Source organism: Podarcis muralis, chromosome 11 (genome assembly GCF_964188315.1).
Source record: "Podarcis muralis chromosome 11, rPodMur119.hap1.1, whole genome shotgun sequence".
In the NCBI taxonomy this organism is placed as follows: Eukaryota; Metazoa; Chordata; class Lepidosauria; order Squamata; family Lacertidae; genus Podarcis; species Podarcis muralis.
In genome coordinates, this window is record NC_135665.1 from 37617659 (window position 1) to 37630326 (window position 12668).

Here is a 12668-nt window from a genome sequence, read left to right on the forward strand (position 1 = left end):
GAAATCTATTAACATTTCTATTGCTTGCTCTGAAACAAAAGATAGTGTAGCAATAGCTTGTTTCATGTATCACATTAAGCTGTAGTTAAAATAAACTATGGTTTATGTGGCTGAGCAACATACTGGTGCCTACTGCTGGAATTGTGGATGCTTTACTCCTCCCCTGCTCCTACTGGGAAACAAGGCATGTGGGCTTTTCATGCTACCCAAACCTGACCTCATGGCTTGTTTCTCTCCAAACTATGAGAAGAAACTAAACCTTGTTCTTGGCTTACTGTTCACGCTTTGTTTTGGGGAAACAAACCACAAGCCTGAGTTCAAATGACGTGACAAATCAGACCATGGCTTGTTTCCAGAAAGCATGGAGGCACAGGTGTGAAGCACCTGCATGCTGTTTGTTCATGTTAAACCCGTTGATTTTAACAATGATTTAATGTGAGGTGCGAACCAGGCAAACGTTTCATTGTGCTAATTTAGAATGCCATAATTTTGACTAAGGTGCTCAGTATTAAGCCATTTGGAGCCAACTGTTTTCACATGCAGTGGTAACCCTAATGTAAAGTAGGTTACTAATTTAACTCATTGCAGAAAATCATAAAAAAATTACTACCATATCTTACTACAAGGAATCTTATGAAGATGATCTGTGAAATGGACACAAATTAGCCTCACCATGCTCGCAAGATTAATTGCCTTTAGGTTTCACAGGGGAACTTTACACTTTCTTTGAAAGCCATAAGTACATCTATCAGCTATTTGGGGATGGTAACTGGGGTACCTTTTGCCCCACAATCCCTTCTCACCAGCCAACAGCTGGCTGGTTGGTGCAATTTCTGCATTTTAAAGACTCTTTAAAGACTCTTTAAAGACTCTTTTTCACTGTTGAATCAGGGATATATTTTAATTTCCTGCTTAGAAACAACTGTAATTTAAGAATTATTAAAATAAATAAATGAAATAATTAGATTAATTTAAATCCTTTTTACACAGCCCTTCAATTAATAATTTCAAGGGTTCGGATTATCAACAAATGATAAATATATAATAAAACTACCTCAATCAACAGTAAATAAAAAAGTTAATGCTGCACTAAAAATAATCACAATGGAAGTTAGACGTATGTCTATTCTCTCTCTCCACCTCTCCTTTTGTATCATTGCATTTTCAGCAATCTCTCTATCTTCTCTGAATGGATTACCTTGGAATGGGTCTTTGTCCAGTATCTGTAAAGGGAGGACTGTGTTGTTCTCAGTCCTACTACCATTTCCTGTTCTCTCAAAGCAACATTTCCCAACGTTTCCTTCTGCTCTTCCTATCATAATGCCCTCATGAACAGGAGGAGTTAAAAATCTTTGCTCACTGAAGCTGCAAGTGCCGGGATTTTCAGAAACACCAACTCTATTAATACTCTGTGAAATTGTTGAGGATAGTTCCATACAAACATGAACTGATTGTTCATTACAGATTCCATCAGCTCTAGAGGTGTTTTCACCTGGGTTTTGGCCTGCATTTAAATTGTATTCTTCAGAAAGGACTGTACAATCTGAATCACTGAGAAGTTCAATTTCTTGCAACATTGAGATGGTTGGGATTTTTGACTCGGATGGGTTTTCTTCTAAACAGACAGATTCAGCTACAGATAAAGGCTCTTTCACACCCAGTTCATGCCCCAAACTATGGTTGTCCAGATTAATCTGATCTACAGAGTTTTCAGAATGCATATACTGGTCTAGTGATCTATTTTTCTCAGAAGCAAGAATAATGATGCTCTCTCTTACTGTCCAGACAAGCGTCTTTTCAGCAGTATGAAGGTTGTCCTCTAAAGTAACAGCTTTAAGACTATTAGACCCTTTATTATCTTTCATTGCATACTGGCTGTCCTCCTGCAAAGGCAAACCCATGTCTCTGCATAAGAAGTGTGTAGAATCCAAACTAGGTTCATTTACTACCTCGGTTTCAGAAGCTAAAGCAGATTCTTCTTCAACAGGATTCAGTGATGTGACAGTACGGGAATTAGTTCCTTGATCTTTTGTTGCTCCTGCCAGTTCAGTGCTTTTAAGAGCCTCTTTTCTTTCTGATGGACAGTCATCAATACTATTATTAGAGTCACTCTCTTGCTGAATTTCTGACCCCATTGCCATGTTACAGTCTTCTTCAGCTTCACAACTTCTGTTCGAATTATACTGGCGATACTCTGAAGATCCAACTGCTCTTTTTGAGACCAATGTAAGATCAGTTGCAGGACCATTCTGAATGTCCTTCCTCTGGCCATTTATTCTTCTTTTGTCCCCTGATGCTCCCAAAGATGGTGGTCTTCCCCTGACTGACTGCTTTGCCTTTGAAACCAGACATGTACCTTCAAATGTTGTAGCGTTCACTAGTGAACAACTATTGCACATTTTGGAAGCATAATTTCTTTGTGAAGTCCTTTTTCTCTTACTTGGTTCTGACTTTACCCTCTGTGGCTTTAGTACCTTAGTATTTTCTTTAGATGTATGGTGAACTCTTTCACCTGAGCATGTTTTTGCCTGGAAAAGCAAAACAGTGATAACAGAAGAGAAACAGAAATAATGGCCAGGATATATTTCCTAGTCCCCACCCAATATTTATTCACATGAATGGGTTTTGATAACAATAGGGAAGAGAAAAGATTGTGAATTACCACAGAACAATCAAAAATCAGTTCCACGCTATGTTAAATAAATGCCGTAGTGCTGCTGGATCAAGACAAAAGGGTTCATTTTTGTAGCCCTGTGGCAATTAGAGGACCCCATGCAGCTAAGGGGACCCACAAGCAAGCTGAGGAGGCTTATTCCTTGGGAGAGGAGAGGAAAGTGGGGCTATTGCTCACTTTAAATATACAGTGGTACCTCAGATTACAGATGCTTCAGGTTACAGACACTTCAGGTTACAGACTCCGCTAACCCAGAAATAGTACCTTGGGTTAAGAACTTTGCTTCAGGATGAGAACAGAAATCATGCTCCGGCGGCGCAGCAGCAGCAGGAGGCCCTATTAGCTAAAGTGGTGCTTCAGGTTAAGAACAGTTTCAGGTTAAGAACGGACCTCCAGAACAAATTAAGTTCTTAACCTGAGGTACCACTGTACAAGGTAGCCAAAGGTTCCCCCCGTATTTTTATTTTTTAACCTTTTAACGAGAGGCTTGCAGAGCTCACCGCAGTGCAGATCTCTCAATGCCCATTCCATCTGCCTAAGTTTTCTAAAAAAGGCCTTCCTAGAAGGGTTTCAGCTCCAGAAACTGTGGTTGGCTGCTTCCTTTAAGCCACACTTCTGGAACGGCTTCAGTGCCATGCTGCCTCCAGAACTGAAGCTCTTCTAAGAAGTGTAGGTGGGGGCAATGGGTGTAGAGACACTCACGCTGATTTAAGTGGTTAGAATCCTTCCTTTCAAAGACTAATAATAAAGAATTAAAACAGCCTTTGGCTGCCTTGTACATTTAAGGTAAGTGGCATCCCCTTCTCCTTCCAAGAAGAGCAGAGCAGCCGGGTCAGGGGGTGGGGTGGAGTGACAGAAAATACCCTCCAATTTGGCAGTGTCTCTGGTTCAATGCATATGATATTACCAGTACTAGTTAGAAACTAATTATTATGGTTAGGACCTTGAAGAGCACTTCAGAAAACCTCTGCAATAAAATACCTTGACTGTTACTTGACTATTATATTTCACTACTCACTTGTATTGAAAATTCATTTTAACTTTTACCTTAGGCTGGCTCTCAATTCTACTTTGGTCACTCACTGGGTCTTCTAGAACTCTTTCAGCTAAAAATACATTCAAGGAAGATATTTGGATTTTTATTTACCAAAAATTAGAAGTGCTACCCATATCTGGAGGAGCTGTGTGATACAGCTTGATGCTTGCCATAGAGCAACAAAATTCAAAGAAAACATTACTAGATTTTTAACATTAAAAATGCTAAGAAAAACATCTGGCTTCCACTGAAGTTTGCAAGAATGCATGCCCTATATATTGTAAAATTGACTGTATCACTTGGCAGTAATTCCTGCTTAATTAATCCAAAACACAAATACTGTATACATATGTCATTTTGTTATATTCCAGTGCTCTGGTGAAGCTATGTTGACAAAGTCCTATCTGCATACAGAACAAATCTCAAATTTGGAGTAAAAACATTTCTTGTAGTTCCTTTGTGAATGAGTGTCAATATAAATATAGCTCTTTCTTACCTGATGCTGACCTTCTTCTAGATTTAGCTATAAAACTTGCAAGTAGTTTCCTCATAGGCATGTCAGTTGCTTCTTCTAAAGCACTCTTCCCTCTCTCATTTTTGAACAGCGGATCGGCTCCATACCAAAGTAGTAACTCTGCCACCTAGAGGTAAAGATGCTTCAACGTTTGTTCCTAACGCTTTCACTCTTTCCGTATCTCACTCATCATACAGAACAGCCACAGGTGTCGCTCCACAGCAACTAAAAGTCAAAGTCGCTGCTGCTCATTGCAATTTTACATGTAGTAACAGATATAATATGAGCAAGTAGAACCCTGCAACAAAATGTTGCAGCTCATCCTCAGCCCCTAACGGAAATGGTTCTGTCTGGGGCTCAGACAGCCTGGAACAAGAGTGCTTATTAAACTTGATGAAGAGAGGAGGAAGTTTCAGCAAAAAACACACAGGCTTTTGTTTCATCTTCATGAAACCTTCCTGCACTGCACTTATAATGTGAAAGGAGTTGGTTTTAGAGCCTGAGCACTTTATTACTACTATGTACTTGGGAGGGGGTGTGTCCCTGAAGACTGACATTCTCAACATTCCATGGCTCTGGACACCACTAAGCTTGTGCAGCATTCTGACTTGTTAGATCCCTAAAATCAAATGTAAACATCGTTGCCACTGTCAGCAAAAATCAAAAAAGGAGTGGTTACAACACTGTCATAAATAAACACACAACTTTTGTAAAATATGGTAGATTGTTTAAGAAATCTACAAATCAGAGGTGGTATTCCAAGTTTTACTCAGAGGACACCCACTGAAATGAATGAATATGACTAAGTTAGGTCAAGTAATTTCAGTGGGTTTATTCTGGATGAAACTCAGTTGAATACCACCTCAGAAGACTAATGGAATATGTAAACTCTTTTAGAAGAAACAAACAGGATCAATTTAGTCTATGTTTACATTCCACAGGTCTTATTGAATGTCTAAAATAAATAACCCCCCAATCTTCTAAGTAAGGTAAAGCTAATTATAATAAAATTAGCAAAATACATGCAAAGAAGGAAGGAATGCCAATTGTGACAGGATAGGATAGGATAGGAAAGGGCATTTCTTAAATATAATGAAGCGAACTAAAGACTCCCAGTACTTTCTTTCTTTTTTCCACTAGATGGTGCAAGACAGGAGCTCAAAACAGGAGATAACAAAGCTTCATTATAACTACTTTCCATACCCAGAAATTATTTGGGGATGGGCTACCCTCTAATTATTATTTTTTTGCAGACAAACCAATACATATATAAAAACAAATGGACCAGGCCTCTAAATCTTTGTTTTCCCTATTTTAATCTCTGCCTCCTGGTCCTTGTCACATGGTTTTTCATGGTAGGCAGCTTCCACTGCAGCAGCACCCCAAAACAATAGCATCTGTACCTTTAAGAAGGAAAAACAATGGCTTTCCTTGTGGCTTTTTGTAGAAGATAAATTGCAACGTATTTTCAAATACAGAAGCATTACCTTATAGTGACCACCTTTAACTGCATCATGTAATGGTGTTATTTTTTCACTTCCTTTACAGTTAACATCAGCTCCTGCTTTTAAAAGCTCATTTGTTGTCCACCAAAATCCAGCCAGACTGGCGTCATGCAATGGAGTCCAACCTGTGGCATCAAAAAAATACTTATTTTTTGTGTTCCTTTCTTAGAATTTAGGCCATATATTTTATAGGATTATTTTCTAATGACTTACATTTCCCTCTGGCCAGAAAACATTCCCCTCCTGGAGACTACGACTGGTTTTTGAGGATTTAGGTAGTGGAAAGGGAAAGAATGGAACACTAGCAACCTATGCAAATAAAGTGAAGGAAGTTTTCTGGCCAGAGGGCCAAATCTTTATCTCCCCAACTGCGGACAAACTGAAGCTAACAGGTGGCTGGGGCCGCCCACCGTCAATGACCTGATCTCATAGTCATATCAGGTGATGCTTCCCTTTAAAGCCCTGATTATTAGGACTTCAGAGCAAACCATGGTGCTTTCGAACAGTGCTTTGTAAACATCCTAGCATTCAGACACCCCCTCCCACATTTCTCCTTCAAATTCCAGAGGTTGAAGGATAGGCAGGAGCTGCTGAAGGCATATTTCCACATGCCCATCAGGAAAGTAATGAGAAAATGAACAGACCACACACTGTTAAGTAAGTTTAAAAGGTTTTACTTACAAAATCCAAAGGTATGATTCATGTGCTGATCCAAGCAGCAGCTAGGTGAACACAGGTAGAATACACTTGGATACACAATACAGACTATAGTTTCAAGTATGAGATCTGAGACTGCAGCAAGCTCAGACATGTCCTTCATGGTTTGGTACATGGCACAAAGAGGGTGAGGAAAGGAAAGAGAAGAAGCTTCATTTCCTCCCTCATCGGAGGTGGGGGCATGACCTAGTTGAGTCTAGGAACACAGCTCTCTGATCTGAACCCCTTTATGTACTAAACAGAACTCATGCACAGTTTATGTTTGGTTTCAATTTCCCAGAGTTTCCCCCTTTTCTCCTGGAATGAGCAGGAGATGATTTGTGTTAACTACCATTTCACAAAATGGTAGTTAACACAAATTACAGGCCCAGCCCTAAGCACTTACTTATACTGTAAAACTAGCATATCACAGAACACATGATAAGTAAACATGCTTAGCATTAAGTTGTGCCTTGCTCAAGTTTATTATTAAAAGGTAAAGGTACCCCTGCCCGTACGGGCCAGTCTTGACAGACTCTAGGGCTGTGCGCTCATCTCACTCTAGAGGCCGGGAGCCAGCGCTGTCCGCAGACACTTCCAGGTCACGTGGCCAGCGTGACAAGCTGCATCTGGCAAGCCAGCGCAGCACACGGAACGCCGTTTACCTTCCCGCCAGTAAGCGGTCCCTATTTATCTACTTGCACCCAGGGGTGCTTTCGAACTGCTAGGTTGGCAGGCGCTGGAACCGAGCGACGGGAGCGCACCCCGCCGCGGGGATTCGAACCGCTGACCTTTTGATCAGCAAGTCCTAGGCACTGAGGCTTTAACCCACAGCGCCACCCGCGTCCGCTCAAGTTTATTATTACACATTATTATTTCATCATTGGATGAAATTAACATTGGAGATTCTGCTCACCTGCACAATCCTGAGTATTTACATTTCCACCAGCTTTTATCATTGCACGTAAACCCTTTAGGTCATCTTCCACAGCAGCTCTGTGCAATAATGTCTGGCCAAATCTGTCTCTTCTATTGATTTTGGATAGTGAAATGTAGTTATACGAGGAGTTAGAGGAACTGTTCCAAGTGGCTTGCCTCCCTGAGAAATATACACAAAGGATGCAATAAGCAAAAAATATTGCAGGTTGCTTATTGTTGTCTAATCTAATCGTATTAGTTTGTTCCTGTCAATCATGGTTTAATGCAGAGCTTTCCAAACTGTAGGTTGTGACATGTTAGTGTGTTGGCTGCAGGGCGTAGATGTGCCATGCAAATGCTTACTGAACTCCTCCCAGGGCTGGAAAGGGGTTCGTTTAACCTCTAGTTTGCTAGTAAAACTGAATTACTGTGTCGCAAAATGATGCATGTCTAAAAAGCGTGTGACCAACATGAAAAGTTTGGAAAACTCTGGTCTAATGTATCATTAATTACAGAAATATATCTGAAGTTGTAACAGAGCTGAATTCATGTCCCTAATGCCATAGACAAAATATCTTAAGAGGGATTGTGAACAAACTGCATACAGTGTTATGGCTGCAAAAGTAGCCTATACCAAACAATGGAGACATGCTGCAATCTACATAAATGTAAATTCCCTTGAGACCTTTGTGGTATAGTAGGAGTAATAAATAAAGGAATAAAAATAATTATTTTATACTCACTTACCCAAGGACTATTTTTCTTATAAATATTATTTAAAGTGTTTCTGGTTATGAGTAAAACTCACTCAAGGTGGCTTACACATAAATGATAAAAATACAATTTCCAATTAAAATATATATATAAAAAATACAGTGCAAAACCTTACCTCTCATTGGGGCTCAATTTAGATTAGACATGCCTAGAACTGAATTGTTAATAACATTCTGAATGGAAAGGAACAGTAAACAAACCCATTTTATTTTCATGAATAAAAGTTGAAGGAAGAAAGACATTTACCTACTGGGGTTATTGTTATGGTTTATTATTACAGTATGCATTTTTGTGTTTTTATATTGTAAACTGCCCTGTGATTTTTAGATGAAGAGCAGTACAGAAATTTAATAAATAAATAATAATTTATTCAAAGTAAAAAAGTTAACTGAACAACTAATGTTATTCATGTATTTAATATCAAATAACTGAGTTGCATATTTAACACAATATGCATATTAAACTCAATGTTTCAAACATTTGAAAGGGTATCATGAACAACAGGCAACAAATTTAGCTTATTTATTTTAGCAAATACATTTCTTTTATTTATAAGCTGCCCCACACATTAAAAAAAATATTACAAGATGGCACATGCACATATGTACTAAATAAATACATGTACGGTAATTAAAGCAAAACTTCCAATTGCCAATCCAAAGTTACTAAGTACTATAACCATTGCCCTCTGCTGGATAACAAGAAGTCATGTATCAATGGATTGTGCTTTTAACTTGTAATTACTGCTTCCTGATGCTTGCAGATTTATTGTACAAACCAAGACAGTAGTGGTATTTGCAGAACAGACTCATAATGCTGTTTTAGTATGTATGTATATCCTACATGATAAATATGCAACTTACAATATTTTAAAATGTGTGTGTGTGTGTGTGATATAAATGGATACAGTGGAGAATTCCCAATCAACTAAGGTTCCCCACAGCACCTACTCATATAGGCAAACATGAATACTTCATGCCCAACCAAGTGATCATGGATTTCAAATGCTGATGCAGCTCCAATTAAAAAATGTCTTCTAAAAGTAATAGGAACTGGCTCTAATGGCCAAGAAGCAAACTGCATGCCCAAGCACTAAGAGCTTTCTACTCAATAAGGATGATGTGGTAAAATTGAATCTGGCATAGGGGTGGACAAATCAATCAATTTTGGTTTCTTTCAGTTTCTCATTTTTGCAGCCTTAAGTTCTTTTCTCCACATTTCCACATCAGTTTGCAAAACAAAATTTCAAATGCCCTCATTGAAATTCATTCGCATTTAAGTGTGAATTTCTCTTAATATGCACGTGTTTGTGCACAATTTTGCCCAATACACACAGTTTTGCAATTCATTTTTGTACATTACCAACACCAATACAGTATATGGCTTTTTAGGAACACTTTACTCTAGTATGAGCATTATCGTACACATAAATTGGAGAACAACACTGCAAAATTAAGAGAAATGTGAATTTCAAAAGAAGGCTTTTTTGATCGCATATTGTTTTAAAAAGTGCGAATTAGGTAGGTTCACCTTTAACTGAATCAAATGTTATCCCCTACCCCAAACCTGAGGTAATATTGAGGATCATGAGCTTAGCACGGAGGGCCAAATGAGACATTTGCTTGATGCAGAGCATAAACTGCATGTACTTTGGCCTTTAGATTTGAGTAAGGGGAAATGCCAGTGAAGCCTCCTTGCTTAGACCTAGAAAATGAAGGTGTCCCTTGCTCTAATTAAATTCCACGTTGGGTTGCAATAGTTTCTTCCAACCCAGTACAAGACAGAGAATTGATAGCGATGGACGCAGAGCTTCTGTTAATGCCCAGAAATGGTAACATGAACTGGGACACTTTGCCACAGTGACATATTTAGCGGGGGGGGGGGGGCATATGTCCTTCAGGCTACAGAAGATTAAAAAAAACACTGCTTACTTCTTTTCTTGGCAATCCTCTGACTTTTCCTCACTTGCTCAACTTTAGTATTTGTATCTGTAGTTGAGAAGTGGCATAATACAGTTCCCATCTGTGAACAGTCATCTTCCTTATCTTTAGTGTCAGATCTGCTGACAAACAAAACATTTTAAATTACCAAATGCATTTCTCTATACTCCGCATGATGTGCATATATATATTAAAACATTTTTTTTTAAAAGGATAAGGAAAACTGTATATTTAGTCTCACCCAAACTTCACATGGAAACTTTTTTTGGTTTTACCTACTCAGGATATTCTTATTTATTTTATTATTTTCATTTCCATAACACATTATATAAAACATCTCAAAGTGGTAAAAATGTTATATTTAATATAAGCTTTCCCATTAACCACTGTAAAAAATTTATCATATTCAAAACCATTAGCTTACTCTCTTGTTTGAGCCTCAAAACTGTGTCTATTCTGATGCATCCCTTCTAGAAACTGACAATTGGAAGTAGGATCAGTATCATTTAGAGTAAGCTTCTTCCTTTTTTGTGCTGAATTCTTTAATGTACATGAAGCAACCTGGATAGTTTGTTCACATGAACTGCTATCCTTTAAAATGGAATCTCCTTTTTCAGCTGGTCTGTCACGAGAGGAAATATTCTGATGGTCTGAATGGACTAATTTGTTCATATTCTGACTAAAGCCAATCTGTGAAATAACAATTATAAAAGATGTCAAAATTATTAGTAGAGCAGTAAAACATATTGGTACATCTTAGGGCTACCATATATCCGAGATTTCCAGGACATATCTGGGATTCATCCGTCGGAAATAGTGTCAGGGTGGAATTTTTGTAAATCAGAAAAATGTCCAGGAAAACCCAGGTGCTTTACACTGAAATATGGCAACCCTGCGTACAGCTACATGTATTTAAACTTCTGTTTTAAAAGTATGAACAATGAAATCACTGTCAAATTTAGAGAACTTCCAGGACAAGCAACATAGGTTTAGTCAAATTCTCATGAGTCAGCCTTTTACCATAACCCCTATATTTTTCTGACAAAGGTTAGATGTCATTTCCTTCACAAGAAAAGAGATAACTGAGCTATACAATGTATGTGAAGAATGGTGCTTTTTCTAGTTACACAATCCTGTGTTTCTTCCTTGAGCTGGATGGGGCTTTTTTGGGGGGGGGGGGGAGAATATCACATTGCATTTCCTTCACATACCCAATTACTTTAGAAGGTAAAATATTTTATAGAAAGAATCTTCTACTTCTCTGTATGCATATAGCTTCAGTGCAGATGATTATTTAATGCAAAAAACAGATGTTATGAACAATAACTTTTAAAACTGTGAAGGTGTAGCAATTTTCAGTTATTTTTTATTCACATAACTATTTAACGTGCGTAAGAATGATACTGTTATCTATAAGGGGTTTCTAGCACTGTGACTACACCTGCAAGATTTGACAACAGCTTTCCTGTTGAATCTTCTGAAGGTAGAAGAATCTCTTAGACATTAATGTTGATTGCAGTTAATGTGGTTACCCCATAATGTAGCTGCCAGGGGGTCAAAAGGCACACTCTCAATGCTACTTTCTGGATTCAGTCCTGAAGGTAAGTTTCGAATGACTGTAATACAGTGCCCCCAATTCCCATTTCCTGGAGCTGGACCAGGACGATTTCATGGTTGATGGTATCATATGTCAATGAGAGATGAAGAAGTCGTACTCCCCTTGTCCCACTCTCTGCAAAGGTAATCCATACTGGTGACGAAGGGTGGACAGGAACAAAGCTGGTAGCCAGTGAAAATCTTTTAAAACAGGTCCAACATAGCTCTATTAACTCCACTTAGAAGGTGAGCCACTGCATTTTACTGTTTCTGAGTTATCTTCTAGTATGACCAAATGGTGCTATGGCACCTTAGAACTACAGATGCATTTGAGCTACAGTCACTTAAAAGAGCATGCTAATGAAACAGAAATGGGGAACCTGTACCCCTCCAGAGGTTGATGGAGTTCAACATCCATTAGTCCCAGCTAGCATGGGCAGTGGTTAGCGATGATCAGAGTCAAACAACATCTAAAGGGCCTGCCTTAGATGCAAGCACTCCTCCTATGGCATAAGCCTAGCAGTTCTGGATGTTAAAAGTGATTATCAATTATTACTAACTGGAAATGTTGCGCAACGTTGCATCCTCCTCCTAACCAGTGTTTGCTGATATATCCTACTGAATGTCATGCCACCAACCTTGTCCAATTCAAGCAACATAAATCAACAAGTTAAGCTTGTTTTAGAACTCTTTAACAGAACTATGCAATGAAAATTAGCACAAACCAGTTATCAGGCTTCGCATTTGTAAATGATGTAAGTTCCAGAAATCTGAGTGCTCTGCTGCTACTTATCTTCCTCATTCCCTGAAGCAACCAAGGGGAGAAAATCTCTGATGCTTCTTTCCTTGTTGATACCTATAGTCTGCATAATTGCTGTTCCATTGAGTGTAACCATGTAAGAAGAGCTCTGCTGGATCTGAACAAAGGCCCATCTAGCCCAGCATCCTGCTCTCAGAGTGGCCTATGGAAATCCCACAACCAGGACCTGGATGCAACAGCACTCTCTCCACTTGT

The 12668-nt window shown here is 38.8% G+C and overlaps 1 protein-coding gene across 10 annotated transcripts in view; it reads right to left on the reverse strand.

Annotated features, from left to right (window-relative positions):
- The window catches only part of ANKRD31 (ankyrin repeat domain 31), a 49942-nt gene that overhangs the window by 18311 nt on the left and 18963 nt on the right, over positions 1-12668 (reverse strand). For 8 of the 10 annotated variants that reach the window (XR_013394679.1, XM_077936293.1, XM_077936292.1 and 5 more), the window contains 7 exons: positions 10482-10747; positions 10049-10179; positions 7342-7524; positions 5712-5854; positions 4207-4351; positions 3722-3780; positions 1199-2528 (listed from right to left, as the gene is read on the reverse strand). Coding sequence is in view for 9 of the 10 variants with exons in the window: in XM_077936293.1 (XP_077792419.1) it covers positions 1199-2528; positions 3722-3780; positions 4207-4351; positions 5712-5854; positions 7342-7524; positions 10049-10179; positions 10482-10747 (2257 nt within the window). In the remaining variant the exon portion in view is untranslated. The remainder of the gene's footprint in view (positions 1-1198; positions 2529-3721; positions 3781-4206; positions 4352-5711; positions 5855-7341; positions 7525-10048; positions 10180-10481; positions 10748-12668) is intronic. The other 2 variants (XM_077936288.1, XM_077936295.1) reach the window with 2 other exon arrangements.